The 23,214-nt window shown below is 45.9% G+C and overlaps 1 protein-coding gene across 6 annotated transcripts in view; it reads right to left on the reverse strand.

The window, feature by feature from the left end:
* The window catches only part of LOC149441353 (NACHT, LRR and PYD domains-containing protein 12-like), a 268,132-nt gene that overhangs the window by 26,038 nt on the left and 218,880 nt on the right, over positions 1–23,214 (reverse strand). For 5 of the 6 annotated variants that reach the window (XM_089657443.1, XM_089657446.1, XM_089657442.1 and 2 more), the window contains exons 7-9: positions 7,817–7,981; positions 2,958–3,122; positions 97–261 (exon numbers count right to left, since the gene is read on the reverse strand). In XM_089657443.1, the coding sequence (XP_089513569.1) occupies positions 97–261; positions 2,958–3,122; positions 7,817–7,981 (495 nt within the window). The remainder of the gene's footprint in view (positions 1–96; positions 262–2,957; positions 3,123–7,816; positions 7,982–23,214) is intronic. The other variant, XM_089657445.1, reaches the window with a different exon arrangement.

Below are 23,214 nucleotides of genomic sequence, written 5' to 3' on the forward strand. Positions count from 1 at the left end.
ACTATTCAAATGTTTTGTTTTATCTTTTCATTTTATGTGCTGAAATGTAAAACTCTCCCAGAATATGATTGTCTCAGTCAGTCCTGTTATACTCACTGTAATTCCTCTATCCGGCTTGTTGTCAGAGCCGCCATCACATCCCAGAAATGAGGACCCTCCAGATTGTTCCCAGACAGGTTCAGTGTCCTCAGTGTCGGGTTATTTCTTATTCCAGATCCCAGGTGGGGGCAGGAACTGTCTGTCAGGTGAGTATCATACAATCTGTAGAAGAAGAGAAGAATGTTACCAGAAGAAAATACACTATATTGCCAAAAGTATTGTCCCCGCCCTCCCAATCATTAGATTCAGGTGTTCCAATCCCCTCCATGGACACAGGTGTATACAGTCAAGCCCCTAGGCATGCAGATGGCTTCTACAAACATTGGTGAAAGAATGGGTTGCTCTCAGGAGCTCAGTGACTCCAAGCGTGGTCCCGGGATAGGTGGCCTCCTGTGCAATAAGTCAATTTCCTGGCTACTAAATATTCCACGATCAACTGTTAGTGGGATTATAACAAAGTGGAAGCAACTGGGAACAACAGCCACTCAGCCACCAAGTGGTAGGCCACGTCACATGACAGGGCGGGGTCAGCGCATGCTGAAGCGCACAGTGCGCAGAAGTCGCCAACTGTCTGCAGAGTCAATAGCTAAAGACCTTCAAACTTGGTGTGGCCTTCAGATGAGCCCAACAACAGTGCGTAGAGAGCTTCATGGAATGGGTTTCCATGGCCGAGCAGCTGCATCCAAGCCTTACATCACCAAGTGCAATGCAAAGCGTCATATTCCGTGGTGTAAAGCATGCCACCACTGGACTCTAGAGCAGAGGAGACATGTTCTCTGAAGTGACCAATCACACTTCCCTGTCTGGCAATCTGATGGACGTGTCTGGGTTTGGCAGTTGCCAGGAAAACGGTACTTACCTGACTGCATTGTGCCAAGTGTAAAGTTTGGTGGAGGGGGGACTATGATGTGGGGTTGTTTATCAGGGGTTGGACTTGGCCCCCTAGTTCCAGTGAAGGGAACTCTTAAGGCGACATTTTGGACAATTTCATTCTCCCAACTTTGTGGGAAGAGTTTGGGGTTGGCCCCTTCCTGTTCCAACATGACTGCCCACCAGTGCACAAAGCAAGGTCCATAAAGACATGGAGGAGCCAGTTTGGGGTGGAGGACCTTGACTGTCCTGCACAGAGTCCTGACCTCAACCCCATAGAACACCTTTGGGAAGAATTAAAGTGGAGACTTCGAGCCAGGCCTCCTCCCCCGACATCAGTGCCTGACCTGACAAATGTGCTTCTAGAAGAATGGTCCAACCTTCCCATAGACACCCTCCTAAACCTTGTGGACGGCCTTCCCAGAAGAGTTGAAGCTGTTACAGGAGATCATCAGCATTTGACCAGTAGGTCTCCTGGAGTATTTTATTGCTCACACCTGGCAAGTATTACAGAACGGTTCCTGGGGGATTGGGAAGGATCCTATTGACATTGTGACAGACCCAACCAGGACAGGGGCTTTTGGAGGAGACTGCAGGCTAGCCTCTTGCCTACTGACCATGGCCCTAGTGTCTGAGGGGGCTCTATTCTTTGGTGTGTGCCGGGAAGGGGGGGGGGATTTTGGAGGAGTTTTACTTTGGATTCAAGTCCATATCTCCCCAAAACACACAGACTCAGAGCTGGAGGACCAGGATACAGATTTGGGGTCTCTGTGCCTAAACCAGCATTGGCTGCTTCAACTCCTTCCCCCCCTCCTAGACTCAGAGACTCCAAACCTGATGCTAAGGACTCTTGCTCTAAGCTGTTTACTAAGGTGTTATGTGTTCACTGTCCTTCTACCATTGTGTGCCTCCTAGATGTGCTTTCCCATTGTTAGAGTCACCTTTTTTTGTCTGTCGGCTAGTCCTCCTGGAGATGTCATTAGTATTATGTCCACTTTACCTTGTTACCAAACCATTGTAGCATGATAATGTGTTTAGGTTTATGTTAAAGTGTAATATTTGTTTTTATTGTTCATGTGGGGACTGCCCCTAGTTCTGAAAGATATAAAAACCTGTGCTCCTGTTCAATATAGTAGTTCCATTTTGCATCAAGCTAGTCTCATCTAGTCTTGGGTACAGTGCCCAGTTAGAACACCTTGGTCCTGTGTCCCAGTGACGAGAAAGCAGTTCTTTGATGGATTCAATCAAGGTGACAATCGTTCCGGCACAGACACCCTTTTTAATCATCTGCTCAAAAACTCATCACTGAGCATGGGACAGGAACTACATTTTGTGACCTCTAGAGCAAGATATCGCCCACATAGGATCAAGAATGCAATTTGCAGGGAGCAAACTGAGGGTGTATCTCAAGACAAGATTGGATAAAGGGTCCTAGTATAAAACATTCAGAGAAACTATGTATTAGATAATAGAGGACCCCCATCTTCCCTGTCCCATTTCCCGATTTGTAAGTATAATGTATGTATGTTCATTTGTAAATAAACCAACCATTGTTAAAGAGTTAGTGGTCCTTCATTAAAATCAAGGCATCCCAAAACAGAGCACATTTTTAGACCACACTGTTTTTTTTCTGGGTTTTTCGAAGTGTGCAAAGAGAGATCACACAAACACTTGTAGGTAAAATCAAACTGTATATAACATTTCATTAAATAACACCAGATAACGATAATATTGGAAGATTTAACAAGGATACTTATCTATAGATGCTACACAGACTAAATGGAATATCAGATTATAATCCGGTTTTAGGAAAAGACTAGTTTAGGGCGATGGGACCCAAGAATTTGATGACAGTCAAGAAAGGACTATATATAGAGATAAACAAAAATGAGATCCAATATTGTCATGTTATCATTGTGTGATTTGTGTAGTTTGGATATAAAACTGTCCCAGAATATGATTGTCTCAGTCAGTCCTGTTATACTCACTGTAATTCCTCTATCCGGCTTGTTGTCAGAGCCGCCATCAGATCCCTGAATTGAGGACCCTCCAGATTGTTCCCAGACAGGTCCAGTGTCCTCAGTGTCGGGTTATTTCTTATTCCAGATGCCAGGTGGGGGCAGGAACTGTCTGTCAGGTGATTATTATCCAATCTGTAGAAGAAGAGATGAATGTTACCAGAAGAAAATGAATCCCCCCCCCCCCCCCAGGAATGAATGGAACTATTCTCTACATGAATGGAGCTCATTTCTCTTTATTGGAATCATTTATATTCGATCACTTTATAAATCTCCAGGAAATAGAATTTTATAAGACAAATGTTATAATGGATGTCGCTCCATTTCCTCAAGCTTAACCTCTCCAAAACCGAGCTTCTCGTCTTCCCCTCTGCCCGCGCCCCCCCCCCCCCATCCTATCCATCACTACTAACATCACCACCATCAATCCCGCCCCGCAAGCCAAAGTCCTTGGTGTCATCCTGGACTCAAACCTTTCCTTCCAACCTCATGTCAAATCACTTACAAACACATGCAGGCTCCATCTCCGCAACATCGCCAAGATACGCTCCTTTCTTACCCCAGACACCACTAAACTACTCGTACACTCCCTGATTATCTCACGTCTGGACTACTGCAACTCCTTCCTCACCGGCCTACCCCAGTGCAGGCTCTCCCCGCTTCAGACCACCCTGAACTCAGCGGCCAGACTCATCCACCTCACCAACCGCTCCACCTCCGCCACCCCCCTCTGCCTATCCCTCCACTGGCTCCCTATTGCCCAACGCATCAAATTCAAATTACTAACACTGACCTACAAAGCCATTCACAACACTGCCCCTAACTACCTCACCAACCTGATCCCCAGGTATCACTCTACCCGTACCCTTCGCTCTTCACAGGACCTCCTTCTATCTTGCCCCCTGGTCTCCTCCTCCCGCGCCCGTCTGCAAGACTTCTCCAGGTCCTCCCCCATCCTCTAGAACTCACTACCCCAATCCATCAGACTGTCACCTTCCCTCCTCACCTTCAGGTGCTCCCTGAAAACCCACCTCTTCAGGGAAGCCTACCCCACCCTCACCTAACTGCCGCTCTCCTTCATTCCTCCTACCACTCCATCCCCCACAGCCACTTCCTCCTGTACCACTACCCCCTCCCTTCTAGTTTGTAAGCTCGAAAGAGTAGGACCCTCTAACCCCTTGTGTGCTGTTTGTAGTTGCTGTACTGTTTCATGTATTGTCCCCCCCTCTATGGTACAGCGCTGAACAAACCCTTTGGCGCTATATAAACTCAATGTAATGTAATGTAATGGAGTAGACCCCCCAATATTGTCCTCCATGTGTAGAGACGGTGATATCTCCATACACAGGATGAGCACAGAATACCACTGACATGACTCGTATTGTGCTATCATCTCCTTGTGTATGGAGCATGAATCAAAGTTGCCAACCTCTCAAAGTGAAATTTACTGGCACAACAAAAAAAAATTTCCTGACAGAGCCAACTTTTTACTGACAGTTTGAAAAGGTTAGCCAAAATGACCGTATTCACTGCAAATATCAATATTTAGGCTACAAAAGTAGCTAGCGCAATTAGCAATGTGCTTAAGGTATAACAAAAGGCAAAACACACATTTCTGAAGCACCCCCCCCCTTAGGAGTCGCTGAGTTTTGGGTCCCCCTAAAGCTCTGCAAAGCCAGGCAACACGCATTTTCTTTCACACTTTACACACTGGAGTCAGTAAACAGTCCTTGAGCTTGGTTTTGTGATTTTTATTAAGGAGTTAATAACTTGGATGAGGTCTAGGGGTGTATGGGATGCCCAAGAGAACTGTAGAACGTTGAGGACAAACTCCTTATCAACTGTGTACAAAAATGTGGATGTAGCAACAGTCTCTCCTTTAAGAGCATTCAAAGCTCTTTGGTGTACCTCCTCAGACCCCAGATGAATCATCCGCTTCACCCAGCTGTACTGAGGGCATTTCTTGGGCAAAGGGGCCCAAGAACTGCCAATTTAGAACCGTTCCAGATGAGAAGATAATTGGGTTCTCTGACTGCCCTCTCCCCTTTTCCGGCTCGGGGGGGGGGGGGGGGGTGCAAGAGTACTCACACTGTCCTTTCCTGCCAGCTTGGTGGGTTGGTGGCTGTCTTCAGGCCTTATGTTAAGCTGGCTCCTTTCCTGCTGCTCAAGATGTCCTCCCTAGGAGACGGAGGTGCAGCAGAGATCCTCTTTTCCAGCGACCTGCCTGTAGGTAGGCCCTCTCCCAGGCTCCACACTCCAGCCTCTCACTACATCTTCCAGGTGACACCCACTCCCCCTAGCTCCCCAGGCTCTGTGATATTTGAGCGTTGTCTTGGTCACCATGCCCAGCCTCCTGACAGGGGATTGGCCAGGGTCCTTCAAACATGCAGATCTGAGCCTCCTATCCTCCTCTGATCCTCTTCCAGAAAATTCCTCAAGTTTCTGGAAGGGTGTGAGGGCTCCAGAAGCTCTGACCTGTAGAACGTTCGTAGCCTGTCCGGAGGTGAACTCCTTCCTCATGCTCAGGCTGACTCATCCCAGGCTGCTACTTAGCCTCTACCTAAAAAAAAACAAAAACAAAACTATCTAGCTAACCTGGAGGGCTCTGCACTCCTATTTACATGAAGGTTAATATAACCTAGCACAGAGTTCCCCCTTACATCAGAATCTGCAGTGTTCCCCTTTACAGTGCAAGGGGTGAACTCTGAACCCTGATGTAAAAGGGAACACTATCAAGTCTGATGTAAAAGAGAACATCTCTAGTCACCACCCCCCCCCCCCCTTTACACAAGAGTCTATAGAGCTCTCCTTTAAAATCACAGTCCACAGATTTCCCCCTACATCAGATTTCCCCCTACATCAGACTCCAGAGTTTCCCTTTGCATCACAGTACACAAAGTTCTCCATTACAGTGTTCACCTTTACATCAGTGTCCGCAGGGTAAGGGGGGAACTCTGTAGACACTAATGTAAAGGGAAACACTGTGGACTCTGATGTAAAGGGGAATGCTGCAGACCATCATGTAAAGGGAACTCTGATGTAAGGGGGTCTCTGGTCACCACAGAGCCCACAGATTTTCCCCTTACATCAGAGTTCCCACTTACATCAGGGTCTGCAGCATTACCCTTTACATTAGATTACCCAAAGGTCTTCTTGAAGACACCCCGCCAGGTCCCTTCAGTGAATGATACTCCTTCTGTCTGTCCTGCATCTATATAGAAGAATGACAATGTGACAAGTGATGCCTCACACACCAGGAGCAGGCTGTTCAGTGCAAGGACACCGGGTGTCTGATCCCCTGGTGCCCTCACACTCCCCACCTTTTCCCTTGTATTGCCCAATCCCAGTCGTGCAGTGCTCAATCTCTCCAATCCCATCCAGCAGGGTTTCTACATTGCAACTTTAACTGCCTCCATGGATCCCTGCACACTGCTGCTCCCAAGCTCCTCGAAAGAAGACTGTAAGCAACAGCCTGGCACATTCCAGCAACCTGCCCCCAGGTTCCCAAACCAGCCCCCAGCACAGCACCACTTTTGTGCTTTCCCCATTGGCACACTCCCTCCCCCCACAGAATCTGTTTCTGCTGACAGCCAACTACATACTATTGCTGTGCTCCATTCTGTTCGCAAAGGTTGTGTTTTCATGGTGACTGGCAGTGGTGGCGAAAAATGCACCAGGAGTCCAGGATGTCATGCTCAGGCATCACCTCCACCAGACCCGACCTCCAGTGGGGAGTCCAGTAGCACTTGGACTCAGAGCCTCGGATGGTCCGTCGGCCAGCTCCGGAACTGCGCATGTACAGTTCTAAGCGGACAGTCACAGCCTTACTTTTAATGGGCGCTCTTCTGTGATGAACATTTACAGACAGGAGAAAAGAGCCCAGTTTTTACAAAAAGTCCATAAAATACCGGATAGTTGAAAACACTGGCATGAATGGGATCAGCAGACAGTGTGAGGCCAAAATCAGCATAGCTAGTGATTGGATGGGAGGATTTTATCTGATGTTCTATTTATCTCTGCTGATAAGAGCTCTGTACTCATAGGAAGTAGAGAGGAGATTTCAGACGTTAAATACCAGATGTGCAGTAATGGGGAGAGACACAGTTGGTTGATGTGTAGTAATAAGGATAACTTCTGATGGACTAAACTAACAATCATATTTGTGGAAGGTATTAAAGCGGAGTTCCGGCCCTCGCCCCCCCACCCCCTCCTAAAAAAAAAATAAATAAAAGTCAGAATCTACAAATGCTGTAGCTGCTGACTTTTGAAATTAGGGCACTTACCTGTCCAGGGATCCAGCAGTGTCCTCACCCCAAGCTGATTCTTCAATTAGCTGTTGGGTGCTGGCGCAGCCATCTTGACTAAGGGAAACCGGCAGTAAAGCCTTGTGACTTCACAGCGGTTTCCTACTGTGTAAAGCGCACTGTGCTTTCTGCATGGACCGCTGTCCTCTGGGGCCTGTGTAGTGTCCCAGAGGGCTGCAGGGAGGCCCGAACTTCTGCCTCCGTTCAGAGGCAAACTGAGCTGGAAGTGGGAGTGGGTACCGGTCAAAACCAGATACCCGCTCCCCCCAAAAGGTGCCAAATGTGGCAGCGGAGGGGAGAGAGGAGGCAGATAAGCGGAGCTTCCACTTTTGGGTGGAACTCAGCTTTAAGAAAACACAATTTCATGACTGATACCAGTGTGATAAGATCCAAGAATGAGCCAGTTTGGGATTGGCTGTTTAAAGGTTAATTTTATATATTACACTATCATCTCTTCATTTTATGTGGTTTAGATATAAAACTGCCCCAGAATATGATTGTCTCAGTCAGTCCTGTTATACTCACTGTAATTTCTCTATCCGGCTTGTTGTCAGAGCCGCCATCAGATCCCTGAAATGAGGACCCTCCAGATTGTTATCAGACAGGTCCAGTGTCCTCAGTGCCGGGTTATTTCTTATTCCAGATGCCAGGTGGGGGCAGGAACTGTCTGTCAGGTGATTATAGGACAATCTGTAGAAGAAGAGAAGAATGTTACCAGAAGAAAATGAATCCCCCCCCCCCAGGAATAAATGGAACTATTCTCTACATGGATGGAACTCATTTCTCTTAATTGGAATCATTTATTTTCGATCACTTTATAAATCTCCAAGAAATAGAATTTTCTAAGACAAATGTTATAATGGAGTAGACCCCCCAATATTGTCCTCCATGTGTAGAGACGGTGATATCTCCATACACAGGATGAGCACAGAATACCACTGACATGACTCGTATTGTGGCTTTCGGCTGCTGCAGGAGGAAAATAAAGCCAGCATAAGGCTGCTTAGGAAGCTGCCGTAGGGCTCCAGGGTAGGGTCTATGGGAGGGAAGGGAGGGCAGAGGACACTGCTATGGGGAAAAAGGGGGGAAAAGGACACTACTGTGGGCGGGTGGTGTGAAAGGCGGTAGAGGAAACGACTATAGGGGTGGCCATGCCCATAGCAATGTCCTCCTCTCTCTGCACATTACCCCCCCCCCTGTAGTAGTGTCATCTGCCCCGTTCACATCACTCCCCACAGTAGTGTCCTCCCCCTACCCATAGCAGTGTCCTCTACCACTCTTCCCATAAACTCCCCCTCCCCATTAGTATCCCCCCCTTTACACCATAGTAGTGACATCTGGCCCCCCTTCCCCCCCCCAGCAGCGTCCTCTGCCCCTCTGCCTCCCCCCTTCCCTCCCATAGAAGTTTCCCAAGCACTGCAGTATCCTACCTGTATACACAGAGGAGAAAGTGGAAGGCAGCATAGTTCTGGATGGAGGGTGGGAGCTGCCAGAGTAACTTTTCATATTAACAAGCTGGTGATTGGTTGCTAGGAACGCCCTAGCAACCAATCACTTCTCGGTTACCTTGAAAAGATAATTTGGCAAGCTCCTCCGCCTGTCCTCCATCCTGATCTGTGCTGCCTCCCGCTCTCCACTGTGCACTGTGGATGACAGTGATGGAGAAGGTTGGGGGGGGAGAAGGACGTCACCTAAAGGTACGAGTCGGCAGTGCAGAGACCTGTTCAAGGTCTACCTGACACCGGCCCGCAGTCAACAGGAAGACCGCAATCAACTGGTATCAAGTTAGAGCGTTGAGGCAACCATTTAGTATTAACAGGAGAGCTTACAATGATCAGTTTGTATTCCTTCATATATAATCTTTATCCCACAAGGGAAAAAAACAAAGTTTGCTGTAACTGATTATAAAGGTATTAGCTGGAGTTCATCTTCAATATGTCGGTCAAGTCTATCTAGATCTGCTAATATAACTCTCCCCTCTCCCCAGACTGACAATGCTATCGTCCAGAGGTAAGGATAAATATACAGTTGTGTTGAAAATAATAGCAGTCAGACATCACTAACCGGATCAATCACTGTTTTTGGTGGAAATGATATTTCTACATGGCAAATAATTTACTAGCAGGTGTAGTAGAGTAATAGAAATCCAACAGACCCGACAGTCATGACATGCATGCTGCTGATTCTGTGTCATTGAATCACTCATTGAAAGGGGCGTGTTCAATATAATAGCAGTGTGGAGTTCTATTAGTGAGGTCATTCATTCTTTGAAAAACAGGTGGCAATTATTGCCCTTATTTAAGGAAGGAAGGCAGCAAATGTTGGACATGCTGGTTACAGTGCATTTCTCTCTGAAATTCTGAGGAAAATGGGTCGTTACAGACATTGTTCAGAAGAACAGCGTACCTTGATTAAAATGTTGATTGGAGGGGAAAACATATAAAGAAGTGCAGAAAATGATCGGCTGCTCAGCTAAAATGATGGCAAATGCTTTAAAATGGCAACCAAAACCTGAAAGACGTGGAAGAAAGCGAAAAACTACCATTGGAATGGATAGAAGAATAGCCAAAATGACAAGGACTCAGCCAACAATCAGCTCCAGGAAGATGAAAGAAGGTGTGACGTTCCCTGTGAGGACTCAGCCAACAATCAGCTCCAGGAAGATGAAAGAAGGTGTGACGTTCCCTGTGAGGACTGTTACAATTAGAAGACGCCTATGTGAAGCCAAGCTATCTGCAAGAAGTCCCCGCAAAGTCCCACTGTTGGGAAAAAGACGTGTGCTGAAGAGGTTACAATCTGCCAAAGAGCACATTGACCGGCCTAAAGAGAAATGGCGCAACATTTTGTGGACTGATGAAAGTAAGATTGTTCTTTTTGGGTCTAGTGGGCGGAGACAGTTTGTCAGATGACCCCCAAACACTGAATTCAAGCCACAGTACACTGTGAAGACAGTGAAGCATGGTGGTGCAAGCATCATGATATGGGGATGTTTCTCATACTACGGTGCTGGGCCTATTTATCGCATACCAGGGATCATGGATCAGTTTGAATCCATCAGAATACTTGAAGAGGTCATGCTGCCTTATGCTGAAGAGGAAATGCCCTTGAAATGGGTGTTCCAACAAGACAACGACCCCAAACACACCAGTAAACGTGCAACATCTTGGTTCCAGACCAACAAGATGGACGTTATGGAGTGGCCAGCCCAATCCCCGGATCTTAATCCAATAGAAAACTTGTGGGGTGACATCAAAAATGGCGTTTCTGAGACAAAACCAAGAAATAGAGAAGAACTGTGGAATGTGGTCCAATCATCCTGGGCTGGGATACCTGATCACAGGGGCCAGAAGTTGGGGGACTCCATGCAACACAGATGTACAGCAGTTCTCAGAAACAGTGCGACTACAACCAAATATTCATGAAGTCATTCAAAGGAAAGCAAAATCTTCAAACATTTCTCAGTTTATATAGTGAATGTTTGAGTTTGTAAAGAAGAATACAAACACTGCGATTTTTTTGAAAAGTCTAATATTCACTATTCTTCCATTTTTTTAGAGGAACAACACAAATTTGATGTATTTTTCTTCATGTTGTGATTTGGAATAGAATGTGTCGTGTTCCCAATGCATTTGTGTGGATGGAAATAAAAGCTATTAGAAGGATTTTCAGCTTTATTCACTTTTTTCAACACACTGCTATTATTGTGAACACAACTGTATATATAAACCTGCGCTAATAAGAACCACAATAGATAATCAATAATAAGGTGTAAAACATATAGCAGCTGAACACAAAAACCCTGATATTAGGCAATCAACAAATAAATACATAAAATTGCTGCGCTTAAAAAGTAACAAATAATTATAACAGTGAAAAATGTGTCATAAAAATAGTCCATCCAAAAATAAAAGTCCCAGAGGCTGTGATGAAACAAAAGAAATCCAAGGACAGTTGTGGTGTCAGCAACCACTACTACAGAAGGCTTACCAGAAAGGTGGAGGCAGTAGCGTGTGTGCGTGGGTGGAGCCACGTACACACGCTACTGCGCATTTGCGAACGGTCGGCAGCCATTTTGAAAACTGTAAAATTTGGACTTTTTTGCCAATCAATGCCTAATGATGTTTGCTTACATGTGAGCGCAACCATACTTTAAATAAATGTTGTGATTATGGCTTTACACTATGAGGAGCGCTCTTTCTTTGCATGTTTCCCACTACGAGTCCAAGCCTCATCCTGAATGGTTTAGCTACTCTAACTAAGGTCCATTGTTTGGAAGAATCTTATCTGCTGTTTTGGTGATCTGGAGGAGGATTCTAGTATGGCAGGCGCAGCACCCTTTGGTGTCTTGTGCGCTGTGGCATTAGAACAATTATGCAATTGCTGTTTCTTTGTTTGATTAGACTGACTTTACTCTGTAATTCCTCCAATGCCGCTCTATGGATGCAGTAGGTTTAAAGAGCACACAGAATACTTTAGTTAACTTCTTTAATAACTTCAATCTTCTTCATATAACTGCTTACAATGGCTTGTTTTGTTTATCTTACAGTGACTTATTTCTTTCATATTACAATGGTTTAATTTGGTGGATTATATCGATAACTTATTTCGTTCTGTATATTTCAATAGATTAGTTAGCTTATGTCGTTAGATTATTTTGATAAATTCGGTGGAACTACAAGTAAACACATACAACAGATTTTACAGACAGATCTACCTGCACTGTTAAACAATAGAGGAACACACAAGTGCATTAAATACCTATTTGGCCTTCTCTGCTTCCATAAAGCTTCTCTGACTGGAACTTGTCTGTTTCCTCTTCTGTCTGGTGAGCATGTGTCTCTAGAACAATCTAGCAGGGAGTTTTACACAGGCATAAATGTGAAACTGGCTGGGATTGGTTAAGGCTCTGTAAAGTGTGAGGCTGTCTGTGATTGGCTCAGCTCTATACTGACTCTTAAAGGCATATTTTCCTTTTCTGCTTCTGCTAACACAATGAATATATAAATGTCATATAACAATCAAAGACATAAATTACAGCAATGATTCTGCTTTTGGCTTTAACATATGCACATATATACTGTACTGAGGTTATTGGCAGGTTTGGTATACACATATATGTGAACCATATTAGCAACCTAGGACTGGTCTTAGCTGGCCAGCTACACTCCCACCAAAATTACCTATAATTCTATGTTCTCAGCAATATGATTCGAACATGAGTTTGAGGAATTTTCCATCAGTTTCTCAACTCTCAAGTGTCTTTGTTACTCTCAAGCAGAACAACTAACTTTTGTATTGGACGTTCCAACTTGAGTGGAGTTGTGAGACGTTTTCCCTTTTTGTCCAGTTTTGAGTCTCCCATTTGTAACAATACTCTTCTTACTAGTCCTTCTTCGTCCTTTCGAGCTTCTAGGACTTTGGCCAATTTCCATTGACTTCTAGGTAAGTCGTCTTCCTTTACTAACACTATGTCATCAACATGAACATTTCTTCTAGGCATTTGCCATTTACTTCTTAGTATGAGATGAGCTAAGTACTCCTTGCTCCATCTATTCCAAAACTGCTCTGATAGATATTGAACTCTTCGCCATCTTTTCCTTGCGTATAAATCCTCTTTGGTGAAGTTGCCAGGCGGTGGCTGTATGTAATCAGCTTTAAGGTGAAGTAGATAGTTGGGAGTTAAAGGTTCCAAGCTTGTTGGGTCATTGATGTTGTTGACTGTAAGTGGACGACTGTTAACAATAGACATTACTTCATAGAATAGTGTCCTAAGTGAAGCATCATCTAATCTTCTGGCGTTCTTTTTCAACACTGAACTTAGTACGTTTCTTACAGTTCGGATTTGCCTCTCCCAGACTCCGCCTGTATGGCTTGCATGTGGAGCATTCATGTGAAAATCACACTGTTTCTCTAACAAGTACTCAGTTACTTTTTCTTTATCAATCTCTTTTAGAGCCTTGTTCAATTCATTCTTTGCTCCAACAAAATTAGATCCTTGGTCAGATCTAAGTTCTCTGACAGTACCTCTAATGGCTATGAAACATCTTAAGGCGTTGATAAAGGCGTCAGTTGACATATCTTCCAACATTTCCAGGTGAATTTCTCTGGAGCTTAGACACTTAAATATCAGTCCGTATCTCTTGTACTCCTTGCGGTTTTGTTTGGTGATAAATGGGCCGAATCAATCCATTCCGCTATAAAGAAATGGTGGTGATGGGTTTACACGATCAGCTGGTAGATCAGCCATTCTTTGTTCTTCTGTAGGTCTACGTGTCTTTCTACAGATTACACATTTACTTATGTACTTCGCTATAACTTTGCTTCCTTTCACTATCCAGTAACCACCTTCTCTCAAACAGCTTTGAGTAAAGCTTCTTCCTTGATGCAAGGATTTGTTGTGGTAGTGATTGATAATCAATCTTGTGAAGGTAGAATTTTTGGGTAGAATTGCTGGATGCTTAACTCTGTTAGGTAGCGATGCATTTTCCAGCCTCCCTCCCACCTTCAGTATACCATCCTGCAGAATAAGATTAAGCTTGTACAATGGGTGGTTGTTTGGAAGTCTCTTAGGTTCTTGACTAAGTCTCTTCAATTCTTCACTGTAGAATCTTTGATGAATGAGTCTTATAACCGATTCTTCAGCTTTCACTCTTTCCTCTACATTCAACAATTCTTTCTTCCTGATTCCTTTTGCTAAGTGTTGAATTCGAGCTACTATGTTTATGACTGTATTCCACTTTGAACATCTGGCTAGTCGTTCAAGTATGTCATCTTGACACTTGGCGGCAGTGCTCAATGTTTGAACTACCTTTACTTCTGGATCACCCATAGACAGTTCTGTATAACCTTCACTGGGTATGATTTCCCTTTCCCAAAGGAACTCTGGACCGGTGAACCAGTTTGAATTCTTCAGTTCTGTTACATTTAGGCCTCTTGAAGCATGATCTGCCGGGTTTTGCTTTGTGTCAACATAGTGCCAATGTTCTGGATTCGTTGTTTTTCAAATTTTTTTAACTCTGTTAGCGACAATGGTGTGGAATCTTCGAGCTTCATTGTTTATGTAACCGAGGACAACTTGTGAGTCTGTCCAAAAATGCTCTTCATCTATTTTCAATTCCAATTCTTCTTTCAGAAACTGACTTACTGATGCTGAAACGACTGCTGCCGTTAGTTCGAGTCTTGGTATTGTCTGAATATTGTTGGGTGCGACTCTGGCCTTTCCCATAACTAGGGCACAGTATATCTTTCCTTCTCCTATTACTCTGATGTAGGAGCACTGACCATAACCATAACTACTGGCATCTGAAAAGTGCTGAAGTTCTATTTTCTTGTACTTTCTGAAATCATGAGGTACAAAACATCTGGGTATCCGAATTTCTTTCAAATTTTGCAAGTCTCTTATCCAACTCTCCCACCTTGGCCTCAAGCCTGCAGGTATGGGTTTGTCCCATCCCAACTTCTGTCTGCATAATTCTTGCAGTATTTCTTTTGCTCTGAGGATTACTGGTGCCAAAAATCCCAACGGATCATATATTGAGGCTACTGCGGAAAGAATGGTACGTCTAGTTGGAACTTTCTCTTCCATGGATATTTCAAAGAAAAAATTGTCGTTTTCTACATTCCATCCCAATCCCAGTACATTCTGAACTGGAAGAGGATCATAGTTAAGATCCACATTCTTCATTGTTGATGCACGTTCGGAGTCACTGATGGATTCTAGTACCTCTCTGTCGTTTGAGATGAATTTGTGAAGACGCAGGTTTCCTTTTGAGCATAACTCTTGGCTCTCTCTCACCAATTGAATTGCCGATTCTGAGGATTCTAGGCTTATAAGACCATCATCTACATAAAAGTTTTTCTTCAAAAAATTTGCTTCTGATGGACAATCCTTTTCATTCTGATTGGCCAGATACTTCATACCATAATTAGCACAACCTGGGGAGGATGCTGCTCTAAACAAGTGCACTTTCATCCTGTATTCCGCTGGCTCTGTATCTGTATCTCCGTCTTCCCACCATAGGAACCTCAGGAAGTCTCTATCGTCTTCCTTCACATGAAATTGGTGGAACATCTTTTCAACGTCGCACATGACTGCTATGGGATACTTTCTGAATCTACAGAGTACTCCAGGTACAGTGTTTGTAAGATCTGGTCCCTTTAGTAGATGATTGTTCAATGCAACATCATTGTACCTTGCTGAGCAATCAAAAACTACTCTGATCTTATCCGGTTTCTTTGAGTGATAGACACCTTGATGTGGGATGTACCACACTTCTCCATTTTTAGGCTGACCATCAACTTTCTCTGCGTGCCCTTCTTTGAGGATTTCTTTCATGAATTTCAAATAATCGTCTTTGAGTTTGGGATCTCTTCCCATCCTTTTCTTTAAGCTTTTCAATCTTGCCAGGGCAAGATCTCTGTTATTTGGCAGATGAGGTCGTTCTCTAAAAGGTAGGGGCATTTCAAGATAACCTTGTTGATTTTGCTGAATATTATCTTCTAGAGCTTGTACAAACTTTATGTCCTCTTGGGAGACATTCTTTTCATTAGAACTTATGTCTGCAAAGTCGGATTCTAGGATTTTGAGTACTTTCGCTGGACTTACAGTTGGTAACTCTTGGACAGATATTCTATGACACAATTCTGTCACCTGTCCTGAATCTGCAATCTGTCGTTTTCCTCCAACACCACCCCATCCTAGATCAGTTTGGACTGCGTAGGGTTCCCCCTTTCCTTCTGCGATAATCTTTCGTGGCACCAACGCCTCGGAACAATCGTAACCTATCAACAGTCCAACACCAAATTCCTTCAGCGGGGACATTTCATGAGATATGACAGATAGGTGTTCCCATTTGTTGGCTGTTTCACAGGTAGGTATGCAATCTCGATCCAGAGGTATGTCGTCTTTTGTATAAGCTGGAGGTAGATCTAATATGCAGTTTGAGTGGAGTCCTCTAACTCTCAGCCCTTTGACTCTTTGACTGTTCACCAATGTGTCTCTTCCTGTCATTGTGGTGAGTTTGAGTTTCACTGGTTCTGTGGCCACTTGTCATTTCTTGCAGATTTCTTGATCAATGAAGGTGACGTCACTCTGGGTATCCAGTAGCGCATAGGCGTATACCTTCTTGTTCTTCCTTTTAGGATTTGAATACACACTGGTACAACCATTGACGTGCCATTGATTTCTCTTTCTCTCACTCTGCAAGAGAATACTGTCGCTTTATTTTCTTCCTCAGTGTCCTTGGGCATTAAGGATTTCTCTTTCTTTGGACGTTCTTCATGTAGGATGACGTCCTTTACAAACGCTGCAAGTGGCCCTTTTCTTGCATTCTTTAGTAATATGGCCTTTTCTTAAGCATCCAAAACACAGATGATTATCAAACACAAACTTTTTCTTTTCATCTGGAGACCTTTCCTTCAATTGTTGGCACTTATGTATGGAGTGATTCTCTTCACAGAACATACACTTGAAGGTAGTCTGAAGACTTGTCGGTTCTGACTCTTTACTGATCCCAGTAGTGATGTTGAACCTGCTCTCATGGGCATCTGGACCTTTAGTAGCCGTGTTGGTTGCAAAGCTAGTTGCTCTTGCGCGTCTTATCTCTCTTGTAGGCCTTTCTTCTAAGGGTTTTAAGACATAAGATGCTGTTACTGGATTACACGCTATTCGTGCTTCCTCATTGACAAATTCAGAGAACTCTTTGAAACTTGGGAAGTTTTTGCCTTGATCTGTTTAGTCACATAGCGATTCCATTTAGAAGCCAATTGTTCTGGTAGCTTGGCTAGCATCCTGTGGTTTTCTAGATAGTCGTTCAATACTTCTAGTCCTTGAACATGTGGGATAGCGTTGCTGCATGCTTGCAGGAAGTCGCCATACTCTTGAAGCTTGAAGTGTTCTTTAGGACCTATTTTAGGCCAGTTTATCAACTTCTCTCTGAAAGCTCTTTGCACTAAGAAGGGATGACCATATCTTGCATTTAATTTTTCCCAAGCTTGCTTGTAGGCTTCTTCATCTTTCCTATAGAAGTTACCTTCAAGAACCTTTTTTGCTTCTCCGCCAGTATACCGCTGGAGGTAGAATAACTTGTCCACTGGACGGGAGCAATGATGTTCAATGATCATTTCAAAACTTGCCTTCCACTCTATAAACTTCAGCATGTCTCCGGAGAATACAGTAGGTTCCGGAACAGGAAGTCTAGTGAGAAATATTCTCTGAGGTTTCGTCGGGTCAACAGTTGTAACATCCTCGTGACCACTGCCATGACATATGGGAGTTGAATTATCTGGTTCTCTTTTTCCACTTTGTTCTGAATCAGGTGAGTCTCTCTTCTTTTCTCTCTGAGCAGGGATGGAAGGACTATGACTTATTTCTTCACTACATGCTGGAGATTTCCTTCCATTTTCCTGGGCATAAGGAAGAACGTAGGAGTCAGCTTCTCCACTTAGCACTGATTTAGATCTATGACTACCCTGATTCGTATCCTCTTTGTGCACTCTGAGTCTGGCTTCTATAATCCTAACTTCCTTCTGCCTTTCCAGACTTTCCATTTCGGCTTCCATTTTATGGCGCTGAGCTTCCATTTTATGGCGCTGAGCTTCCATTTTGGCTTCCATTTTATGGCGCTGAGCCTCCATTTCAGCCATCCGTAGACGCTGAGCCTCAATGGCAGATTCCATCTCAACTTCTGCTCTTTTGGCAGCGAGTTGTTCAGCTAATTCCTTTCTTTTGGCTGACGTACTTGAGAACTCTGTTATGTGGCTGGTGCTTCTGCTAGTGATGGAAGTCAGACTTGAGATTGTGGTTCCTCCTAAGGACCTAGCATAGTCTTTCATGAAGAGCTCATTCATTCCCTTTCATGCCTTGACTTCATCATACTTTGCTGCAGATGATAGTTCTCTCATAAGCTTCACTAAATCCCTAGTGACTGCGGTACATGTATCCATGTTCCTTACAATATGCTGGGAGGGTGTCAAGGACGACCGCAAGTTGACATATGCTGTCATAAGCTCTGACTCAGAATCTTCTACTGTCTCTATCATTTCACTCAAATTCTCCTTTATGCTTTCTTGTTTTAGCTTTCTGCGAATGTCTATGGTGTACACTTTCCACCTCTCATACATTCGGGCGAACTTTTTTTTCTCTCAGTGCTGCCTCTTGCTCCAAATTTTCTAGCACCTTTTGGGTCGGTTTTCTGTCCCATGATGAATGTCTTAGTTCACCTGTTTCAGCTATATTTGTTTGGGGCGAGACTACCGTTTCATTGCACCTTTCAGATACAGACCGGTTTGCTTGCTCTTCACCTTCTACCATATCTATCATTGCATCCGCTAACAGTGGGGTGGCAATGCTAGGCTCAGCCATTTCTGAATGCTATAACAATTAATATGAAAATAAGGACCTGTCACTTTAAATGCAATACTAACAAATGCAAGAATAAATTACTTTCACTTTACATGTAATAGCACCTGTCCTGCCTTCTCTGCAGTTATGAAAGGGTTACAGAGGGTAACAGGCAGTATAACCTTTGATGTCCACACAGTAACGAGTCGATGATTGATAACCGATGATCTTTTACTGATAACATGTGAACATAGTACATGAAGTGTGAATGGTAAAACTGGAATACAAACAGAATAAAACAGACATGAGTACATATCTAACTACCTAGCTATATGCATAACATTCAGCAGTACATAAGAGGGGTACTTACAGACTTTGGGGGTCTAATCGAGCCCATATATGAAGAGGGAACAGCATCCCACATCTACTCGCATCGTAGAATTTCTTCAGTCTGGAGAAATGAGCTCACCTCCTCCCAAGCTAGCAAACAGGAAGTCCCTGGCCTTAAAGGGGACAGGCACTGCTGAATGCTAGAGAATGCCTTGTGTAATACAAGGCAGCACACTCCCCACCTGGCATAATAATGATATGCCACTATTAAACTCTTGGAAGGAGTAAAACAACTTCCGTGATGGGCCTAAGGTACACCATAGGGGTGCCCCGTTTTACTACTCTGACCACTACTTTCCTGACTCTGCTATTACTGCTAGCATCAGTCCCCACAATGAGTCCAATTGGCCACTCGTTCCTGTGGGCCTGAGAGTCTTTTAGTAGAACAACATCTCCAACTTGTAAGTTGGGCTTATCGGCTTGCCATTTGTTGCATGGTTGGAGGGTCATCAGGTACTCCTGCCTCCATCTCTTCCAGAAGATATCGGCAAGGCTTTGAACTTGTTTCCATTGCTTGGTGTACAAGTCTTTAAGATCAAAGTCCCCGTTGGGAGCTGTCACCATCTCCATCTTCTGGGTCAGCAGCGTTGCCGGTGTCAAGACGGCTGGCATCTCTGGGTCAGTAGACACTGGGACCAAAGGTCTGGCGTTCATGATAGCCATGACTTCAGCCATCAGCGTGGTTAAGACTTCGTGTGTGAGACGAGTAGATCCAATCTTTAGAAGCATTGCATCTAGAATGCGACAAGCTACTCCAATCATCCTCTCCCAAGCTCCTCCCATATGTGAGGCATGAGGAGGATTGAAGATCCAATGCATCTTTGGTTTTGAAGATAGTTACTTGTCTCTGAGTCTGTTGCAACGATCTTCAATTCCTTGCAGGCTCCAATAAAGTTTGTGCCACAGTCAGAACGAATCTGTTTTGCTGGTCCTCGAATGGAGAAAAATCTTCTCAAGGCATTGATGAAGCTTGAGGTAGATAGAGACTCAATTACCTCAATGTGAACTGCTCTGGTACTCATACACGAGAAAAGAACAGCCCAGCGTTTGCTCTCTGCACTGCCTCCTCTCGTCTTGCGAGAAGAAATGTTCCAAAGACCAAAAACGTCCAGGCCCATATTTGTGAATGGAGGATCTGAAGCCAGCCTGTCTGTAGGTAAGTCTGACATCTTCTGGACTTCAAGTTTTCCTCTGATTTTCTTGCAAGTTACACATTTGTTAATCACACTGGAGACTAGTCTTTTACCTCCTAGGATCCACAATCCAGCTGAGCGGACTGCTCCTGTAAGGGACCGCCCGGCGGTACTACTAGCACTCCACTGAATAGGCGTCCCCAGCGCACGGAGTCTAAGTCCCAGGGTGCTTGTTCACCAGGGCCCCTGATGGTGGGGATGGACTTGGGGCTCCCTGAGACCAGGTCGTGACTACCGGGTGCGTCCGTCAGTGGTAGTAGTATGCGCAAGGGGCTCCCACGGGGAAGAGTCTGATGTGAGGAGGTCAGAAGACCCCACTGCACGGGATGGATGGATGGATGAGCAGGGTCAGACGGGCCGGGTCGGTAACAGAGAGGGCGGCAAGGTACAAGGCAGCGGGCATAGAATGGTCGGGTCACACGCCAGGTCAGCAACAGCAGGTCAAATCCAATAGGGGGCATTCAGGAGAGAGGTCAGGCAAAGCAAGGGTCAGAACAGGCGAAAACAGCAAGGTCAGGTTCAATCCGGGTCAATAACTTACAGGGTACAGGTTCACAGGATTCAGAATGCAGGAAAGACCAGAAGGCACTGAATGACAGCTCAGGGTCGTTTAAATATCCCGCCCTGCGCTGCCATTGGTGCCCAGCGGGCGGCCGCGGCTTCTACTGCGCATGCGCGAACTCGAACGCCGCGGCCGGCCCGGAACCAGTGCTCGAGTCCCTGCGCCGGGCGGCATACTGCGCCTGCGCCGGGACCAACGCGGCGGGGATCGAGGGGATCCCTGACATTGCCCCCCCCCTACGGGCAACCTCCGGATGCCCATCCGATCTCTCCACCACGGGTGATCGCGAAAGAACCTCCGGACAAGTCTGGGTGCATGGACATTATGGGCTGGTTCCCAAGAATTGTCCTCAGGACCATAGCCCTTCCATTTGATAAGGAATTGGGTCTGGCCTCCCCTCCTTCGACACTTCAGGATTGTTTCAACCTCAAATTCTTCTTCTCCTTCGACCGTTACCGCTTCCGGGGGTCTAGATTCCCGGTCAGGGAAGGCATCTGGGACCACAGGCTTCAGAAGGGACACATGAAAGACCGGGTGGATCTTGAGCGTGTCAGGGAGGGCGAGTTCATAGGCTACTTCGTTAACCATCCGTTTAATGCAGAAGGGGCCTATAAATTTGGGTCCCAATTTCTTCGATGGGCAAAGCATCTTTAGATTGGACGTCGCCAGCCAAACCTTCTCCCCAGGCCGCAATACCAGATCTCCTCTCCGTTTCCTGTTGAATGCTTTCCTGTAGTCTTCCTGGGCCCGACTGATGGCCACTTGAAGCTTCTCATTGTTCGCAGCGAAGAACGTTACCACATCTTGTGTTGCTGGTACTGGGCATTCCGACACCAAATCCGGGAGGAAGACTGGGTGAAAGCCATAGTTGGCGAAGAACGGGGACTGCCCTGTTGCTGAGTGGCGGGCGTTGTTATACGCAAATTCCGCTAAAGGAAGAAGTGGCAGCCAGTCATCTTGAGTAAATGAGGTATAGCATCTCAAATATTGCTCTAAGGTCTGATTGGTCCTTTCGGTTTGACCGTTAGTTTGAGGGTGGAACGCAGAAGAGAGAGATAATTTGATGTCCAGGGCTTTGCACAGTGCTCTCCAGAATCTGGACGTGAACTGGACCCCTCGGTCCGAGACAATGTCTTCGGGGACCCCATGCAACCTGACTACCTCACGAATGAAGACTCGCGCGGTCTCGGCCGCCGAGGGGGTCAGTGCTATTAGGTCCTCTAAAGTCTCAGGTACCTCCACCCGGGCGAGCTCGTCTTTCAGGCCGTCTGATAGGCCAACACGGAACTGATGCAGGAGTGCGAACTCGTTCCAGCGAGTATCCCCCATCCACCGCCTAAATTCAGATGCGTACTCCTCCGCCGCTCGGCGGCCTTGCCGGAGTGTGTACAGAGTAGCTTCAGCAGAAGCTGCCCGCTGCGGGTCATCATAAAGGATGGCCATAGCATCAAAAAAACTGTCAACCGAACCAAGGTGAGGGTCATTTTTTCCCCGTAATCGATGGGCCCAGTCTTGGGGTTCACCCTGCAGGAGGGATATGACGAACCCCACCTTCACGGATTCAGTCACGAAGGTTCGGGGTTGTAGCTCAAAATAGAGGAGGCAGGACTCGCGGAATGCTCTGAACCGTGTGCGGTCCCCGTGGAAACGTTCTGGTAAGGGTACTCGGGGGTCGGCCGCCGGGAGTGGTGCGAGTGCCCCAGACACCAGCACAGGGGCTGCTGGAGGTGTGGGGACCGCGGCCTGTGGGGCAGGAACGGATATAGTGCAGGCCTGGAATTGAGTTTCAATCTGCTGACATCTATCCTGCAGGGCCGATACGGCCTGTGTCAAATTGGATAGGTGCCTGCAGATCTCCTCCAGCGGCGAGGGACCTCCTCTAGACTCAGTCATGGCCTTCTGGTACTGTAAGGGACCGCCCGGCGGTACTACTAGCACTCCACTGAATAGGCGTCCCCAGCGCACGGAGTCTAAGTCCCAGGGTGCTTGTTCACCAGGGCCCCTGATGGTGGGGATGGACTTGGAGCTCCCTGAGACCAGGTCGTGACTACCGGGTGCGTCCGTCAGTGGTAGTAGTATGCGCAAGGGGCTCCCACGGGGAAGAGTCTGATGTGAGGAGGTCAGAAGACCCCACTGCACGGGATGGATGGATGGATGAGCAGGGTCAGACGGGCCGGGTCGGTAACAGAGAGGGCGGCAAGGTACAAGGCAGCGGGCATAGAATGGTCGGGTCACACGCCAGGTCAGCAACAGCAGGTCAAATCCAATAGGGGGCATTCAGGAGAGAGGTCAGGCAAAGCAAGGGTCAGAACAGGCGAAAACAGCAAGGTCAGGTTCAATCCGGGTCAATAACTTACAGGGTACAGGTTCACAGGATTCAGAATGCAGGAAAGACCAGAAGGCACTGAATGACAGCTCAGGGTCGTTTAAATATCCC

This window comes from Staurois parvus, unplaced genomic scaffold, assembly GCF_062004578.1.
Source record: "Staurois parvus isolate SC_StPar_1 unplaced genomic scaffold, SC_StPar_1.0 ptg001001l, whole genome shotgun sequence".
Taxonomy (NCBI): domain Eukaryota; kingdom Metazoa; phylum Chordata; class Amphibia; order Anura; family Ranidae; genus Staurois; species Staurois parvus.